This window comes from Anabrus simplex, chromosome 1, assembly GCF_040414725.1.
Source record: "Anabrus simplex isolate iqAnaSimp1 chromosome 1, ASM4041472v1, whole genome shotgun sequence".
NCBI lineage: Eukaryota > Metazoa > Arthropoda > Insecta > Orthoptera > Tettigoniidae > Anabrus > Anabrus simplex.
The window spans coordinates 982,236,110-982,256,346 of record NC_090265.1 but is presented as its reverse complement, the minus strand read 5'-3'; the positions used below and the strand labels follow the sequence as shown (position 1 = coordinate 982,256,346).

Below are 20,237 nucleotides of genomic sequence, written 5' to 3'. Positions count from 1 at the left end.
GCTTATCACACCCCCACCAGGGCGCAGTATATATGTATTAAATTAATTCTATTCCTTTCTTTAAAATACTTACAGTAGAGCACTAATACTTTTATGTCATCCCTACTTGATTTCCAGTTCCCTGTTCCCTTAACACCGCTCCCTAGGCCACCCCGTTTCCCTGAATGTACCTCCCTATAACCCTTCTAAACAAGTTCCCTGACTTATATGTACCACTGCGTTTTAAGTGAAGGCCATCTGAGCGCAGATCCCTACTATACTACTTTCAAATAGTTTTATTTGCAGTGTTATTGGTTATGAATACACAGACTACTCGTGAATTAGCCATACCATGCAACGTAATTAACCAGACCGCTACGGATTTAGCCGATGTATTACAATGAAAATTAAGCGAATTAATTGAAAAAATAAATTATAATATTGGTTTGAAATTACTAAATAAATATAAGTAACAATTGTTTCAATACACAATTATTATTTTGATATTAATTACCGAAATGTGTCATACTTCCAATTTTCCCCTCAATATTGAGGATTTCGCCTGTGTGGTTGCTTTGATCGTCAACGTGTCAAGTCTATATATGGTCTGATACCGTGGTCAGCCGGTTTGAGTCTCGTTGCTAGAAAAACGTTCTTCCATGGGAATGTAAACAGGCAGAGAGGAAAGGTGGTAGTGTACAATTTCTTATCACTGGATTGCATGTCAAAAGCCTGGATTCAAGTCAAAACCTCTCCGCCGTGTTCATGTGGAGTGAGGGCATATGGCGCTGTTGATGGTGATTCGTCTGTCGGATGGGGACGTTAAGCTTTGAGCAGACCCATTGGTATTATTCGACAGCAGTAGGCTATGTGCTGGCACCGTGTATCACCCTCTTCCTTCCTACTATCATATATCATGTAATTCATTTCATCTCATTATCTCTTTTGATGAGGTTGAAGTCAGGAAGGGCATCCAACTCTGTACAGAAATTGGACGGATTTAGCTTAGTCTCCACTGCATTTTAGCAGTTTTAAGTGGTATTGTATCATTAAAATGAAAATTTTTCATTTTATGCAAAATATTCCTGAAACACAGCAATTACAGTATTATTAAAATATGCAATACAAACTATGAATGCTACATGAGGAAGATGTCTGCAAACTTTGAAGGCAAGCAGGTCAAAGTTGTTGCGCAGGAAGCAGAAAACACTACTTCCGATTAAGTTACATTGGAAGAAGGTCCTGCATTAACACGCATTTCTGATGAAGAATGCAGATTACTGAGGTTGGGCACCTCATCACAGCATTTGTAATACAGTACGTAAACGAGTATATTCACTATTTGGTTTTTCTGCCTTAAACTCTCTCCAGCTATTATGACTAGAATGGAGTTTACTTAGATTAAAGGTTTATCGTACAGTATTATAACAATGAAAAGTTTTTTTTTTTTCCACTATTTTGCTTTACGTCACACCGACACAGATATGTCTTATGGCGACGATGGGATAGGAAAGGCCTAGGAATTGGAAGGAAGTGGCCGTGGCCTTAATTAAGGTACAGCTCCAGCATTTGCCTGGTGTGAAAATGGGAAACCACGGAAAACCATCTTCAGGGCTGCCGACAGTGGGCCTCGAACCCACTATCTCCCGATTACTGGATACTGGCCGCACTTAAGCGACTGCGGCTATCGAGCTCGGTATGAAAAGTTTTTAAATCACCCCTGTGTGGGTGGGAGCGGTAGGATGCATCAACGGTATGTCCCAGCTGCCGTAAGAGGCGACTGAAAGTGTTAAATCTCAGGGGATTTCAACTTAGGAACTTGGATTGGCGACCACAGGGCCCTAACAGAGTCTGCAATTTTCCCCACTTACCAGTGACATGCCCCTCGCTTTATTTCCTATGTGACTTCCTTTGGTTAACTCTCGTTCCCTTCCAACCCCAACATTGTTAGGTTTGCAAGGCCTTGGGGGTCACTGAATTTCCACACTCTTCCACTCTTTGTTTTACCGAATCTTCGAAGGGTCAGATCTCTTTTATCCCTTCTGATTAAAGTTAAGGGAAGATGGTTGGACAATTCTATTTCACCACCATATTCCAAACCATAGGGCGAGTTGGCTGTGCGGTTAGGGGCGCGCGGCTGTGAGCTTGCATCCGGGAGATAGTGGGTTCCAATTCCCACTGTCGGCAGCCCAGGAGATGGTTTTCTGTGGTTTCCCATTTTCACACCAGGCAAATGCTGGAGCTGTACCTTTAATAAGGCCACGGCCGCTTCTTTCCCACTCCTACGCCTTTCCTATCCCATCGTTGCCATAAGACCTATCTGTGTCGGTGCGACGAAAAGCCAGTAGAAAAAAAAAAAACACATTCCAAACCACATCGACTCAATTGAAAAGAATAGTAGTATACGCTGAGCAAGTGAAGTTTAGTGTCTACACTACGCAATTTCTTCTAGTATTGAGAGCGAGATTCCGGCCCCGTGGTGTAGGGGTAGCGTCCCTACCTCTTACCCGGAGGCCTCGGGTTCCATTCCCGGCCAGGTCAGGGATTTCTACCTGGACCTGAGGGCTGGTTCGAGATCCACTCAACCTACGTGATAAGAATTGAGGAGCTATCTGACGGTGAGATAGCGGCCTCGGTCTAGAAAGCCAAGAATAACGGCCGAGAGGATTCGTTGTGCTGACCACACGACACCTCGTAATCTGCAGGCCTTCGGGTTGAGCAGCGGTCGCTTGGTAGGCCAAGGCCTTTCAAGGGCTGCAGTGCCATGGGGGTGGGGTTGGGGGTATTGAGAGCGAGATGGGCGTGATCTTTGTCGCTGGCTTCTCACAAAGGCGGCCGCAGTTCAATCCCCGGCCAGTGCATGTGGGAATTTGAAATGAAAAGTCACGCCTTTGTGGTTCGGATTCCACGTACAAGTGCAAGATCCGTGGCCATGATCACTACATCACCAAGCTCACTTGCATTTTTTAGTTGAATAATGCTAATTTCAGATAAGAGACCAGTGATCACTACATCAACAAGCTCACTTGCTTTTCTTAGTTGAATAATGCTAATTTCAGATAAGAGACCAGTGATCACTGCACACGTGTCAAATTTTAGGTCGAGTTTTATTCATCCAGCGCTCCGCATGAAAGTTTATTACCAGACAAATCCAAACCGAATTTGGTAATATCGAACCTTTTCATTCAGCATTCTACTTATATATTTAATCAGCTATACCCATAAATACTGAGTTTTCAAGGAAAGTTGAACAGTTACATCCAGAGAAAGTATTACCCGCAGTGGAATCGATTTCTGGTGGTGAAAGAATGAGTTGAATTGTGCATACGTGTCGGCCGCCCCATTTAGCCGACGTCAGCAAGGCAAGAAAATTGATGTATTTTTTATGAGGCTCTATTATGAGCGTACCACCGCCTATACATCTGGCTCAAGGTCTTTCCGTTGTATATACGACTAACAATAATATTTATATGTGTGTGCGCAAGCTACAGGATTATTGCCAAGTAACCTCTCCGTTTTCTTATCTAAGGCACGCTGTTCGTACCTGCATGTGATCCCATCGTGAAATGTATTCGATTACAGCGATTACTATAGATAATATTTATTTACCCCAACCCCTGATGGCGCAACAGCCCCATAGGACCGCTGCTCAGACCGAAGGCCTTTTGTGAGCTCTTGTTTACTTCGCGAGACACAGGAAGCCTAGAATATTGCACACAAGGTTGCAGTACATTTGTCTTGTATTTTGATGTAAGTTAAATATGCCTTAGAGGTGGGGGGTCATGTGAAGATTTGTGTAACGAAACAGGGTCATATAACAAAATGTGTCACCCGATGAAATGAAATGGCGTATGGATTTTAGTGCCGGGAGTGTCCGAGGACATGTTCGACTCGCCAGATGCAGGTCTTTTGATTTGACTCCCGTAGGCGACCTGCGCGTCGTGATGAGGATGAAATGATTATGAAGACGACACATACACCCGGCCCCCGTGCCAGCGGAATTAACCAATGCCAGGAATTGAACCCGGGACCCCTGTGACCAAAGCCTAACACGCTAACCATTTAGCCATGGAGCCGGACTGTTACGCGATGTTGCCTAGTAACAGTACCTTGAGAGCTGTACAGACCATGGATCTGTATGTCATGGTCATCCATCAATATTCCCGGTACTGCCAGAAATTTAAGAATGGCAGGAGGGCTGGTATGTGGTTGAAATGGTACATGCAGCTCACCTCCAATGGGGGTGTGCCTGAAAAGAGCTGCACCACCTTGGGATGAGGACACGAGTTTAATTAATTAATGCGCTTAATCCACTGAACTGCTCAGACAGCTATCCGTGTAGTAGTCTACTGACCGGTGATCCCCAGCTCCAATAATAAGCAATTCTTGAACAGATTTGAGGACGTTGACTAGGATTCATTTTAGACTCGCAGCAACAATCGGAGACCTAACACACCGGGCGAGATGGCCTTGCGCTTAGGGCCGCGTAGACGTGAACTTGCATCCGGGGGATAATGCGTTCGAACCCCACTGACAGCAGCCTTGAAGATGTCTCTTCATGGTTTCCCATTTTCACACACGCGAATGCTGGGGCTGTACCTTAATTAAGGCCACGGTCGCTTCCTTCCCATTCCTAGGCCTTCCTTATCCCATCGCCGGCATAAGACCTGTCTGTAGTAATCGGGAGATAGTGGGTTCGAGTCACACTGTCGGCAGCCTTGAAGATGGTTTTCCGTGGTTTCCCATTTTCACACCAAGCAAATGGCGGGGGTGTACCGTAATTAAGGCCACGGCCGCTTCCTTCCAACTCCTAGGCCTTTCCTATCCCATCGTCGCCATAAGACCTATCTGTGTCAGTGCGACGTAAAGCAAATAGCAAAAAAAAAAAAAAAGACCTGTCTGTGTCGGTGCGACACAAAGCAAATTGTAAAAAAATAAAAGAAAGAAAAAAGTTGACGTAACTGATCCGAAAATATTGAGTGAGTTAGCTGCGCGGATCGAGTCGCGTAGCTGAGAGCTTGCGTACGGGAGACGGTGAGCTCGCATCCCGCCCTCAACAGTCCAGAAGATGGTTTTCCGTGGTTTCCTATTTGCACACCAAGCAAATGCTTGGGCTGTACCTTAATCAAAGCCACAACTACGACCTTCCCAATCCAATCCTAGCCCTTTCACACCATTTTCTCACCGAGGCCATTCACTGTGTTAATGCGATGATAAAGCACTGGCAAGAAAAAGAAATCCGAAAATATAACGTGCATGATATCAAAGATAATGACAGTTGGAATTATGATACTGAATATTGATATCCAATCCTACTGAGAGGTTAACTGTCGGTTAGTATTCAAAGAGAGTATGAGTTTGTTGAGAAGCACAGATTACTGAACAGAAAATAGTTAATATTACGTGATAAACAGCAAACCACAGAGAGAATAAAAATCATTTTATTATTCTTTGCGGACTTTTCCTAATTACCCGGGGTGGGAAATCACTGTGGATTTAGCCGAGTTTTACGGCTGGATGCCTTTCCCGACGCCAACCTTATAAGGGGGGGATGTACTGACTATTGTGTGTTTCTGTAGTGGTTTGTAATTTGATCTGTTGTATGTAAATGAAGATGTGTATTAAAACGAACACAAAAACTCAGCCCTCGGACTAGAGGAATTAACCGGACAAAGTTAAAATCCCCGACCCGGCCAGGAATCGAACCCGGAGTGGTCTGAACTGAAAGCCACTACGCTGAACATTAAGCCAAGGAGCCACACAGAGAGAACCAGAACGTTGTTTATAATTATTCTAGAAATGTGGCAAAAGAAATCTAGAACAGATGAAGGGATGAATGATGTATGTAATAAGTATTACTATAAAAGTCCGTGTTTCAGACTCTTAAGAATAACGTTGTTGAAATCTATGTATTATTTTAGAATGTCTCATTTAATATTATACATGATTACTTCAGGGATGAAAGTATAATTTATTAACCGATGGAGGATGGATGGTGTTTAGCTGAATGGCACAGTCACTCGCTTCACACTAAGGCAGCCGCTGTTCGAATACCGAAGAATGCATTCACTACCTGTAGGATTTAGGAAATAAGAAGGTCGTGTCGCTGTGGTTCGGATTCCACGTAAAATTGGAGGTCACGTAAACTAAGCTTGCTCGTCGTCGTATTAAACTTTGGGTGAGGGGAGGTTTAGCCAAGTGGCGTAGTCACTCCCTTCTCACCAAGGCGACCGTGGTTCGAATCCCAGAAGACAATGTATGCCACGTTAAACTACAAGCCTTTCATTTATGTTGTCGGGCGCAGACGTTTCAAAATTCTTATTGTTGTGGGGAATGAAATTCACATCCTTCCAAGCGAACCAAGAACTATTTTACCATTTCTGCGAAGCAATCCCTCCAGAAATCCGTACAGAAAATTAATTTATAAATGGCTGAATTTTGTAGGAAATTACAAGACAAAGCTAGAAACGCCTTTTCAGAACATGGAAAGTGAATAAATCCTTAACCCTCGGATGACAACGGTTCATATGTCGTGTGATTTTAATAACTTGCAGAATTTTACACGATAAGTTTCGATATGTGATGCTGTGCAATTAATTATGAGCACATGCCACGTCAGAGGAAAGGAATATTTCCGACTTCCTTTCCATGATCTTAAAGTTCACACTTTTCAACAACGATACCTATAAAACTGTCGAAAGAGACACAAGGATCTTCCCAGCCTGACTAGAATAGCGAGCGTTGAGTTATTGGTCACGAATGCAAGTTAAAGGTCAACATAGTTTAGCTCCTGCAGCCACGTGATAGTTGGATCCTGGTACAGAAGAAATTGAGCACACTAGTACACGTTGGTGGCAGTCAGAGAAGTCCTGTTCGCTCCCTATCATCTCACTTTTGAAACCGAGAAAATAATGTGTTTGTGAAATAACTGCTAGTTCAAGGGTGAACACGAACAGTACTACTTCTCTGTGCCTTACCAGCGTGGTAAACTATTCTTTCCACTCGGTGGACCGAACCTCTCCCTCACCTCTAAAAAAAGAAGCAAAGTCATCTCCGTACAGGCCATGAAGGTCCCTGGAGGGGTGGAAGGTAAAGGCTTCTATTATCCGTAACCTCGGCACTTGGTGGGGTAGAGTGGTTAGCTCAACGCCCGGCCGCCTTTGCCCCCAGGAACTTTATTTTATTTTTATTTTATTTTTGCTAGTGGCTTTACGTCGCACTGGGTCTTACGGCGACGATGGGATAGGAAAGGCCTGGGAGTTGGAAGGAAGCGGCCGTGGCCTTAATTAAGGTACAGCCCCAGCATTTGCCTGGTGTGAAAATGGGAAACCACTGAAAACCATCTTCAGGGCTGCCGACAGTGGGATTCGAACCCACTATCTCCCGGATGCAAGCTCACAGCCGCGCGCCCCTAACCGCACGGCCAACTTGCCCGGTCACCCAGGAACTAACCTGGTACTCATTTTTTGGTGTAGGCTGAGTGAACCTCAGGGCCATATGCCTCCTCCGGAAGTGGAAATCTCGTTTCTTAAGTTTTACGACTTCCTGACGGGGAATCGAACCCACGTCCTTCCGGGTGAACCGAGCACGCCTTTACCGCCTCGGCCAGGCAGCACCCACTCACCTACTGGTTAAGGTAATGCACTATTGGCTGTGAGGCACTGGGTTCGATTCCCAATTCTGCAAAGTTTGTATTATTGAAGGGTTGCTAGTACCGTCGTAAAGAGGACATTGTAAAGGAATGGACATCTACATTAACTTCTGTTAATTATAGCTTTTTTTTTTTTTTTGCTAGTTGCTTTGCGTCGCACCGGCACAGCTAGGTCTTATGGCGACGATGGGACAGGAAAGGCCTAGGAATGGGAAGAAAGCGGCCGTGGCATTAATTAAGGTACAGTCTCTAGTTATAAAACAGATGGCACCAGTAACTTTCTGTTGTTACTTAACCCTCTATTCCTTCTTTCACCAGAGGATTATTACCAAAAAGGACGTCACAAGTCTAAATAAATTCTCAAATCACAACCAGCTCTTTTGAATCATAATGCAGTGCCGTATTATAAATGTTGATAATTCTTTCATTATAGAGGACGAAGTTGGCCATACTGATTTAAAGATGGCCCCCATATTTCGATGCCAAAATGTGTACTTCTCCCACTCGGCAACAACATGAGGTGGGGATGACTTCTTATTTTCAGCTTCGGGATTTCCTGGCTCGGCCACACTCGTGGCTTTCCAAGCTTCCAGCTCCCGCGAACTCGCTACCAGACAAAGAAATGCGCTTCCCCTTGATCACCCGTCCTTGGTTCATGCCCCTGTCGGATAGAGTATGGAGCTCCCGCTGTGGGGGGGGGGTAAAACAGCTGGTTTTGTTTCCCGTTTGCAGTCCAAACTACAATCACCATGATTAATCATGTGCCCTGTACAATGTGTGCTTCACAGGAAGCATTGTGTGCCAAAATATTGCGGTATGAAGAAATTATGGCAGTTGTTAACATAGTTAATTTCATCATATCACCTGGATTAAAACACCGTTAGTTCAGATAATTCCTAAAGGACCTTAAATAGGAACATTCAGACTTACCATACTTCTGTACCGTAAAATGGTTAAGTAGAGGTTTGACATTTCAGCGAATTTTTGAGCTCAGGGGAGATATAAAACTATTTCTTGATATGAAAGGTAAATGTATTCTAGAATTATCTGACCATTCGAGGATTTCAGATCTCGCATTCCTAGCAGATATTACAGACCCTTTGAATACTTTGTGCACTGCTCTACAAGGAAAAGACAAACTTATTGCGTTCATTTTCAATCAAATCGTTGCCTTCAAAATGAAGCTAGAATTGTGTAGTCGTAATCTTCAGTCCCGAAATCTAACGCATTTCAAAAATACGCAGGTTGTAGCTTCCGATATCGAGGATGAAAATTTCACAAAATGTATTGAATGTCTTTCTTGCCTGTACAGTGAATTTCATCGACGAATTGCACACCTAAATTCTTTAGAAACAGACTTTCTGCTGTTCTTGACACCATTGTCCTTGATGACGTCCCTGGCAATGTACAACTAATAGTCATTGATCTGATGTGCGATCCGACACCGAAAGGTATGTTTAGAATTTTAAGTACACACATTTTAGAATTATATAAACATTAACCGCAAGACCGATTCTCTCGACTCCATCAAAGGGCTGCAAAAAAATTTCTAATGTTTGGAACGATGTATTCAGGTGAGCATCTCTTTGCAGTCATAAAAATAACAAAGTCACGTATGCGGTCCATACTCAGTGATGAACACTTGAAGTGCATACTGAATTTAAGTGCAACCAGAAGTTCAACACCGGATATACAAGGCCTAGCAAAATTGAAAACAAACAGTACCGCGACTGATAGTGATTCACTTGTGTAAAAAATAAGAGTATATTTGTTTTGTACCTTTCGTGACAGAAAATACCTATTTGCATATGAAGTTGTTTGAACTTACCAGCCTTATAGTAAAAAAATGTATAAAAATGTGTTTTGTGTCGTACTTACGAGAATTTAAATATGTTTTTAAAAACCAAAGCATTCACTAAGGTTTTGTCATTGTACAATATTGTTATGTTTTGATTAATTTTATAAACTTAACTCATGTACCGGTAGTAAATATTTCAGTACCTATCAGTCTAAAATTATCTCTCTAGACTTTGAATTTATTCCACATTAAGCTCTAAGTTCTTTAAACTCAGCGTAAATCCATAGCATGTTGACGCACATGCAACAGATTGTGCTGTTGAGTCACTCGCCCTGTTGCGGGCAGACAGTCCACTGTTGCTCAGCTGGACACACTTTTGTTGCCCGTGCGCCGACCCCTACTTTTTTTTTTTTGCTAGTTGTTTTACGTCGCACCGACACAGATAGGTCTTACGGCGACGATGGGACAGGAAAGGGCTAGGAGTGGGAAGGAAGCGGCCGTGGCCTTAATTAAGGTATAGCCCCAGCATTTGCCTGGTGTGAAAATGGGAAACCACGGAAAACCATTTTCAGGGCTGCCGACAGTGGGGTTCGAACCTACTATCTCCCGAATACTGGATACTGGCCGCACTTAAGCGACTGCAGCTATCGAGCTCGGTGACCCCTACTTTAAATGATAATATTCGATACGAATTGTCTTAGCTGTAGCTTGTCACTTTCAAAATTTATTGCTAAAAACATGTATTGGACAAATATATACTACAGAGTAAGGTACGAAAAAATCACAAGAGAGATGGTAGCAAGGTACGAAATGTACAAAGTTTGATACAGACTCAAAGGTCCGTTTTCGCGTGACGAAGCGTGCTCTAGCTGAAGGTGACTGTTAAAATGTCTTATACCTTCGGTAATATCCTAGGACATCGTTTGTCCAATATTTCAAATATCATCTTCTTCTCTTTCGTTCGTATGTCGGTACCCTTCCGACATAATTATGTTTTTTAATAATATTTTAGCTTTTAGTAGCTATTGGACAATGTCACGTCTATGAAATATCAGTGCATGATGATTGGATTTGCCTTTTCCTTTAAGAAAGAGGAGAAGCACACTTCATCTAGCTTCATATTCCAAACGTTGCAACAAATTGTGCTGAGTGTAATAACTGACAGAACAAAGGAAGATGCATAGTTCTTTGAAACATTTTTCAATGAAACTAGGCCTTTATTGAGTTGTGTTTGCATAGGCATGCGGTACAGGGATAAAAAGTGAATACCAGAAACATACCTGCAAATTCTGCGTTTATATAATTCGCTTAGTCATGTTCGGTATTTATTTCACTACAAACACTTTTTAGCTTTAGAAATGTACCAATGTTCCCAACAACCAAACGGGTAGCACTTTTAGACCAATCCGATTCTGATGAACCTGGTGTCACAGACAATGATGACCAACGATACCCGTTTTGTCGGTAATCATGGAGGTTCAGTAGTGAAAATGTAGAACTTTTGTTCTAAACTAGTAATTATTAATAACTGATGAAGCTACATAATACTGGCTGAAAAATTATAATATAAAGTGAGAGAAATACAATGAATGATGGCATTAACCTCAGATTCAGAACTGAAAATCTTCACACTCATGACATTTAGTTTCAACTTCAGGTATATCAACATATGTTTCTGTGGTGTTAATTGTCTTATAAATACCGATGAATAGCTTTAATACATTAATTATATTTGTTTTAACCATATTCACAATTATATTCGTCGTCTACCGGAGGATGGACATGCTATTAATCTTTGAAGTCTAGATCACAATTCAGATATCAGATATCCTGCAAATAATAATAAATTAGAAACTGTAGGATCTCTTAAGATGAGTTTTGATGTATCTGATAAACTGTTTGATGATAGCCAATTAAGGTACGTTTAGAGATAAGTAACATTAGGATGGCAAATATGTTTATTCAGCTAAGCGTTGATGACTACGAGACAATGTGGGTGTCATTGCTGACCTGAGCATAGATAACTGCCTACGATGCGTGTCACTTTTCGTCATTTTAAAAGTAGTTTTACTGTGTTTTCTTCAAAATCGGATTGTACACTTATAAGTAGTTTTCCTCGTTAGTACTGTATATCTTGATTGGTGGTGGTTATTATTGAATTAAGGAGAAGTACAATTATTCAGCCCAAAGGGGCAACAGGTTTTTTCAGCCACTAGATCAACTAGTTTACGATTCCTGAGTTACGTCAGTTTTCTACAATTGTCTGTATTTGATTTTTTAATCCATCAGTAATCAGCGATCTGAAATGCTTACAATTATATGAACCCATAATATGTTTTCTGTTCGATCATACTTTAATACGCCAATTTCGTGTGGCGTTTCTGTCTCAGTGACATACACTGAAGTTCTGATCCATTAAAGCACTGTTGTTATACAAACTATAGATTTCCAGGCAACCATATCCAATATAGATTAATATCGAATGCGAAACAATCCTCAAGCCTTTAAAGCAGCAATATGAAATGGCAGTTATGGCTATCACATGTTTCATCAAGTATTTAAAAGTTCCTAATCACCTACAATACTTATTCATTAATAAGAAATAAATATTCGTGTCTATTCTGTTCATTTCCTACGTTTTATGACTCTTGTTTTCTGGTTAAAATCCCGAAACCACAGTGCTGCTCCGTGCAAAAAATCTGCTGTACTAGCCGGGAACACCCGTGGTCAATATACATCATACCTGCTGACTATGGCTATAATTGAGAGCATTATCCTTCGAACTTCGAAGCCGGATATTTTTCAAACTATATTCCTCTAAGCTGGATCATGTAGTAATTTCTGATAAATGAATAGGTCAATCAATATTTTCATTTCAGTGATGTACATCTTGTTACTCGCTGATGGTACACACACGGCCTTACATTTAACTATCACTTAATTGCACTCCATTATCAATGAAGTACCCCGAGCAGGTTGCTACAGCTTAACAGCTCTGCATTCAGCAGGAGGTGAGCTTCGGCTGTCCTGAGAATGGTTTTCTGTGGTTTCCCATTGTCACCTTCAGCCAAATGCCGGGGCAGTTCTTATTTCAGGCTACAGCCGTTCTCCTCTCACCCATCACCTCACCTCAAATTACCGCTACACATCTCCTGGTCTGAGAGAGGGCGTTACCCTTTAAGAGGCCCGCCGAACCCCTTCAAGGTACAGAATGAAAGCTGAAAATTATGTACAAATAAAATAAAAGGTGTGATATATTGCAAACCTCAAAACTTAATCATTTAATTATGTTCAAACAAAAATAGTCGTATGTTTCTTGCCTACAATGGTAATTAGGAAGCTCGTATCAAAACGATGAAACTACCGGGTGAGCAGAATAAAGCGGAACCGCTCCATCCTCTGCGCGGGAATTCCTCAGTGAGTGAGTGAGTGATTCGGCCGGTGACGAAATACAGTGCTGGATGTACTTAAGTCCGTGCTACCACGCCATGTTTCAGTCTTTCTTGAACGTTTACAGACGTGGCACGTGTTTCGGTGGTGACATTAGTACAATAGCGATCACAAGAATTCCGGGTGGAAAAGGAAGGAGGTAACGTTTGGGCGAAGATTTTGGCCAACCCTGAGGATGAAGGAGAAGTAACCAAGGCAACGTCACATGTGTTCGTCTTCCAAGGGGTGTGGCTTGCGACGTCGCGCACTCAGAGGTCAGTCCAGACTCCATTTTTTCGGGAACTAATTAAGATGTTTCTATGGTTAAGCATTCTGGCTATACTAGCCAGGAAAACGATTAATTATCTGTAATTTAATTGCGATTAGGTGTGCACGATGTAATTCCACCCCAATATATGGCATTTAATTGTTTGATCAGCCTTGACAGTAACTTCATAGGAATGGTTTTCCAAACTCCCTCGCGTCTCTGATAATTATAATTATTTAATGCCAGGTTATTCTTACTTTGGTTTTTGAGGATAATAATAATAATAATAATAATAATAATAATAATAATAATAATAATAATAATTACTACTACTACTATAGTAGTAGTAGTAGTAAACAGGACCTGTATTGACGAATATAAGAGCCATTCTTTATAACAGTGGTTGAGCGCGATGCCATTTGATAATGAAGCCATAGTCGAGACCGCTAAGATTTCACCCAGACTTCGCATACAAGAATTACAAAGAAACTGCAGAATTTGAGCCTCAATGAGTTTACATACACATTACGTCTGTTGCCTTGAAAAAGTCGTGTGGTTCCTCCTTCATTTCCCCTCTCCCTTCATTGTCGAGCCAGTGGGACGTGCGGACAGGCGAGGAAGCAAGTACCTTCCCCCACAGGTTTGACTGACTGTGAGACATAAGCTTTTTTTTTTTTTTTGCTATGGGCTTTACGTCGCACCGACACAGATAGGTCTTATGGCGACGATGGGATAGGAAAGGCCTAGGAGTTGGAAGAAAGCGGCCGTGGCCTTAATTAAGGTACAGCCCCAGCATTTGTCTGGTGTGAAAATGGGAAACCACGGAAAACCATTTTCAGGGCTGCCGATAGTGGGATTCGAACCTACTATCTCCCGGATGCATGACATAAGCTTATCTCCGCCAGAATACAACAGTCCTCCCTTACCGATTACCAAAATAACATCGTCCGCAATAATTCACAAGAGCTATCTATGAATCTGCTGTCTCCGTACGTAGAAGTTCAGGAAACCTACAATTATTTAACTTATGGCATTCTTCCCTGTCCGGGATGGATATCGTGAATACGATGTTGCAATATCTAATTTGCCTCCGTTCACCATTTACCACATGGTAATATATTCGTCCCTCAAGTCAAATGCCTTTAGAGATTCTACAAGTCTATTACGCACTTTTAGTCCTCTTCTTAATGTCACCTGACGTAGATTCACGCTCTCGAACAATTGAATGATGACTGACGCTCTTTGTTGAGGAGGGGGTATTTATGTCTTCTCTAGGAACGCTCTGCTTGGCGTTATGTACTGTTGTGCAATCATTCCAATTGATGACCACTGGACCGATTTCTTCGAGACTCACCCCACACATTCTACCTATTTTTCCAGTCATGATGGTGTTGTTTGCTGACTTTTCCTGTTTCTTTAACGGGCGTAATTAATTAATTTCGTACACGTGGGTTCCCGCGCATTTTGACTGAACATCCTTGACACGTGTACGCTACTCTGCCAGTATGGATGCCACCTTCTCCCCGAGCCTAATTAAATAAATTTCCACCCTGTGGACTTTAGCTTCATCAAATATTTCCCAAAATTCTTAATTACTTATTTCTTTGTTAATGACAGTGCCGAAATATCTCACAATGAGGGTAATTTTCGAAAAATTCATTATTAATTACTCGAGGTCTTCCGAAATATTCCGACCTCATTCGATGATTGGTGGGCCGCATCCTGCTGTGAGTTGTCACGCCACGAAGCATAGGATGAGCTTGCAATAAAAATCTTGTAGTTGAAATTTCAGCATGGTAGAATTATGGGCTCACTATTAAGACCAAGGTTTGGATTCTAAATATCAAGACAAACCTAGAGCGGAAGCTCTCACTAGGTTGTACCAGTCACCCTCAAGTCGTCGATTTGGGCGTTCTTGGATGATGTGGTTGATTGTTTTCTCTTGAGCACCATAATCACACTTTGGGGAATCGAATATACGTGACTTGTGGAGGGACTCGTTAAATCTCCCAAGGCCTGTTTATGTGCGGGTCAGTCAGCACATTATCACTCTTGACAATTGAGTTCCTGGAAGAGGTTGAGTGGGGTCATCTAGTTTGTCATAGTGGGATCTGGAAATGCTCTGGTTATTTAATAATGCCATCAGTTGGAAATGGCTTCCTGGATTTCAGACGCGAGTTGGGTGGATTACACATTATGGAATACATTAGCGGGTGCTTGAAGCGATGGAATTGCACTTTCTCCATTCACGCGAAACCGCTTATTGTCTTCTGAGCTGTGGTGGTGGCCAACACATAGATTACAACCATGTTACAAATGTTAATTTCGTGGTGCCTGTTATCATCTGCATGTTCACTAACTCTCAGTCACAACATAACTGTTACCAATATAGTTTTTTTCGGTTTCTTAGTTTCGTTTCTTGAAATCATTCAATGCTGAGGCTAGCCATCGTCCTCGAGGTCTCCTTCTATTTCGCTTATCCTCCACAGCCCAGTGCATTAGCCTTCTCTTCCATCCCTCCCCCTTCCATGATTCCTGCTGTGAAGAAGGATCATAGGTAGAACTTCTTCTAACGAGAGTCGCCAGCATGGTCTGTGCTCTGAGACGCCAGCCACAGAAGCCACACTCCCCACTCGGTAACCTCTGCATGCTGAGCGTGGTATGGAGACTAAGGACTGGTAAGTTTCAACTGAACAGTGATGAAACGGCGACTTACAGAATGCACTCCATGCCTACGAGACAGTTTGCTGTCAGTGTAAATTATTCACAACTGGTTGTAAATTTAACTCCATCCTAATGAAAATGACAGAATACGTGTATGAAAACAAAACTGTACAACCGTTGTAATATCAGTGCGATCAGATATTTTGCTTTGTAATTAAACTTAGTGTACTTATGATTGCACGGAAAGCAATACACGGTTAACTCATGTGTAAATGACACTGCGAAGTGTGCTTTAAGCAATACTGTTACACTTCTACTTTGAAACTTGGAAACAGATAACGATTTATTTATTTATTTAGGTTCTTCTGCACAGCATATAAACTGAACTATATACCACTGTGCCCGAGCGTGTTTGCAGTAATACGACTTCACTGCTCGCTCTGTCATGTTCTTTCCGTTTTAATGACTCTGACATCATAACTACAGTCTCTGACAGACGTTGCCCTATTGGCATTGTTCCTATCTGCCTGGACTAGTACCGCTTTATTTCCAGTGCATTTATTTCCATATTATATTTCTCAACAAAGAGGAACCAATATTGCGTTTCTGTGTGTTTCAGGCACACGATGCAGCCCGCAGCACAGAGCAGGTGACGCCCTGACATGCGAGAGGATGAGGAAGGCATGGCTCTGGAGGAGACGACGGAGGAGGCCCAGGGACTACTGGGGCCTCCCTTAGCTGTGCCTGTCCTCAAGCCCAGTAAGTACATAGAACTAACCTCACTTTGAGATAAAGATCGTGTTTTCCTTCTTGTTTCGATGTAGTCAGCGCTAACAATAAACCACTCTCCTCATGACACATGGCCAACGGCCGTAGCCGTGTTGAAACACCGGATCCCGTGAGATCTCTGAAGTTAAGCAACATTGAGCGTGGTCACGAGTTGGATGGGTTGCCACGCGCTGTTGGTGGGGGGTAAGGGAATGGAGGAGCGGAAAGGAACTGGCCACCCTACCACACGTAAACTCCGGCTCAGGAACACCTCTGCGGAGGTCCGGACCTGCCTTCGGGCAGTATAACCCTTACCTACTTCATGACACATGCGTACATTAATGAAGCGTTGGTGAGTGCTCATTGTCTTGATAGTAACATAAGTGATTAGTTTATAATTAACAAACGAACATACCAAAATGTTCAGGAATATTTTCAATGTTTGCATCGTTCTACACTAAGTGTACGTATATTTTGACAAAAGAGGCCAAGTCGATGAAGAAAATTAACATTAAAGCTGTGTATCGATATCCCAGAAGTAAAAAGGGAGATCAATCAAAGATTAGTTTTGGAGAAAACTCATAAGGAAAAGGGAGAGGAGGACTGGAACTACTGAAACATCACAGCACAAATAATAATGCTTTCGCAAAAAAATTCTTGTAACTCATTACACAATATGGAATACTCAGTTTGAATTATCGGTGCGTTCACATGCACAATGAAAACTTACTCACCGTATGTCATGGAGTTCGCTAATGAAATTATAAATTTCCTTCCTTGGTTAAATGGTCAGAGTACTGTATTTCCGTTCAGCAGGCCTGAGTTCGATTCTGGCTGGTTCGGGGAATTTAACTGCGTATGGTTTTGTCCTCTGGCTCGGCAACTAGGCGTTCGTGATCGTCATAATACACTTCTCTTCATCTGCACACACTGCACCATATTACCAACCACGCAATAATGAGTACATCTCTCAACATCTGGGCCAAATTCACACTGAGGAGCCAGCCACAACAAATTGGGAAAAGGGCAAGGAAAATCAATTGTCAGTCGACTGGACTATAGCTTAAAAAACTTCAGTATTTTGTTGTTCATTGGACACTAATGATATTCAGAACAGCTACCGAATAAAGAACTACTACTGCTACTACTACTACTTGTTTTCCATCATTAACATTATTTTCTTCTAGTTTTGGAAGAGGAAATATCTTGATCATCAGCCACATGAATTTGTATTTTTAACCTGTCAGACGTCTGTTGTTATGTCAGAGTTAAAAAATTATATTCACACATAGAATGGAGGGGGATGCTTTAGATGTTGATTTAAGGTTTTATCTTTGCACTGTATCTGAAGTGAGTTTGAAGAAAGCCACGAAAGGACCATCCTTGGTGTAGCTTCTGGATCTCTACTCGCTACGGGATCTCACGATTTAACTTTCCCTTCTTGTTCTTCTTGTAACAAGCGTTGAAGAAAACATAGGTATTGTTACCTGCCAGCTCTGTGCTAGCCCCTTTTGGTACAGAGTCAGAGGTTCAGAGATCTCCCAGCCGGCCTCTAGGACGGGGCCGCTCTTTCCGTGTATTGTTCTTGTCGGGTGGTTTACCTGTGAGTTTCTGGGAGATGCAACGAGAATGTTCCGTCTGTAGCCACATCGCGAATATTCTGGTACACATCACGCGAGCTATAAAAATGTATGCTAGACGCGGATAGTCCGACAGTATTGGACTCCATAGTAGAGTCAGTGTTAGCTAATGTACCACTCAGAGGTGGAGTCAGTGTAGGACTCTGTGGTGGAGTAAGTTTTAAAGTCCCTGCGAGACTCCTTGTGTTAGGGTCTGGTGGTTGGACTGAGGGCGATAGAGGTGTTGACTGTCGCTAGTGTCCCACCAAGGTCTGAACGAGGAGTTGTTATTACGTCGAAGCGTCGAGTAGCTGGACTGAAGACGGCGTACGGGACAGAAAACTGTGTACTGCCTTGGAGTGCTGTGTATGTGTACTTCTGTGAACTGAGGATCGCCAGGAGTCAGCAACTAGAGCAACTATCACGAGTGTAATTGGAATACTGTTAATAGTCGTTTTCTGAGAAGCAATCCCTGCTGCTTAGTACTGTTTATGTTTAGTTGTTCACTGTATGTGACTGTGTAAATTACTGGAGTCGAACTAAAGAACAGTCATCGTGTGTTCTGTGGCCCGTAGCCCTGTGTTCAAGCCTCTCCGTGCGCAGTTGCTATGTGGCGTGGCTGGTCTAGTGAATGCAAGTAAAAGGCTTGTCAACCAGGTTTAAAGCTCTCTCCGATAGTAATGAGCCGGACCGCCCGCTGTGTGAGAAGAGCAGAGACTTGTAAATAGACAGCAATTAGCAAGTGTGGCCATTCATGGTTGAGTAGAATTGTGTGGGCGTTTATTGGGCCATTCTGAAATAAATTAGAGTAATAAAACAGATGCCGCTTTATTCGTAACAGTATGAAGATAAGTAGGAAGAATGGAAAGAACAAGTAAAGTTTGATAAGTCTTTGTCAGAATTAACGATGTAATGTGCTGAACAATAATAATTGTCGTAGTTTTTGTTCGAAATAGAACAATTAATTTGTTATTTGTTTTACGTCGCACCGACACAGACAGGTCTTATGGCGACAATGGGACAGGAAAGGCCTAGAAATGGGAAGAAAGCGGCCGTAGCCTTAATTAAGGTACAGCCCCAGCATTCGCCTGGTGTGAAAATGGGAAACCACGGAAAACCATTTTCAGGGCTGCCGACAGTGGGGTTCAAACCCACTATCTCCCGGATGCGAGCTCACAGCTGCGCGCACGGCCAACTCCCCCGGTAGGACAATTAAAATGTACCTTCTACCGTCTAATATGGTGGAAGTCTAAGCCTACTCAGAATTACTGAAAGAAACAGAGCGAAACAAATAGTTGTTGAATTCAAAAAGAAGTCATGGGAAGATTTTGGTAATAACCTGGAAAGGCTAGGTCAAGCAGCAGGGAAACCTTTCTGGACAGTAGTAAAGAATCTTAGGAAGCGGGGGAAAAAGGAAATGAAGAGTGTTTTCAGTAATTCAGGTGAACTCATAATAGATCCCAGGGAATCACTGGAGAGGTGGAGGGAATATTTTGAACATCTTCTCAATGTAAAAGGAAATCATCCTGGTGGTGTTGCAAACAGCCAAGCTCATGGGGAGGAGGAAAATGGTGTTGATTAAATTATGCTTGAGGAAGTGGAAAAGATTGTAAATAAACTTCATTGTCATAAGGCAGCAGGAATAGATGAAATTAGACCTGAAATGGTGAAGTATAGTGGGAAGGTAGGGATGAAATGGCTTCATAGAGTAGTAAAATTAGCATGGAGTCTTGGTAAGGTACCTTCAGATTGGACAAAAGCAGTAATTGCACCTATCTCTAAACAAGGGAACAGGAAGGATTGCAACAACTATCGAGGTATCTCATTGATTAGTATACCAGGCAAAGTATTCGCTGGCATATTGGAATTGGGGTGCGATCAGTCGTTGAGAGGAAGTTGGATGAAAACAAGTGTGGTTTCAGACCACAGAGAGGCTGTCAGGACCAGATTTTCAGTATGCACCAGGTAATTGAAAACTGCTACGAGAAGAATAGGCAGTTGTGTTTATGTTTCGTAGATCTAGAGAAAGCATATGGCAGGGTATCGAGGGAAAAGATGTTC

The 20,237-nt window shown here is 42.4% G+C and overlaps 1 protein-coding gene across 1 annotated transcript in view; it reads left to right on the top strand.

Annotated features, from left to right (window-relative positions):
- Positions 1-20,237, top strand: part of LOC137496952 (uncharacterized) — a 1,159,990-nt gene that overhangs the window by 840,928 nt on the left and 298,825 nt on the right. Inside the window, exon 4 of the mRNA XM_068225136.1 lies at positions 16,409-16,548. Coding sequence (XP_068081237.1) covers positions 16,452-16,548 — 97 coding nt within the window. The 5' untranslated portion in view covers positions 16,409-16,451. The remainder of the gene's footprint in view (positions 1-16,408; positions 16,549-20,237) is intronic.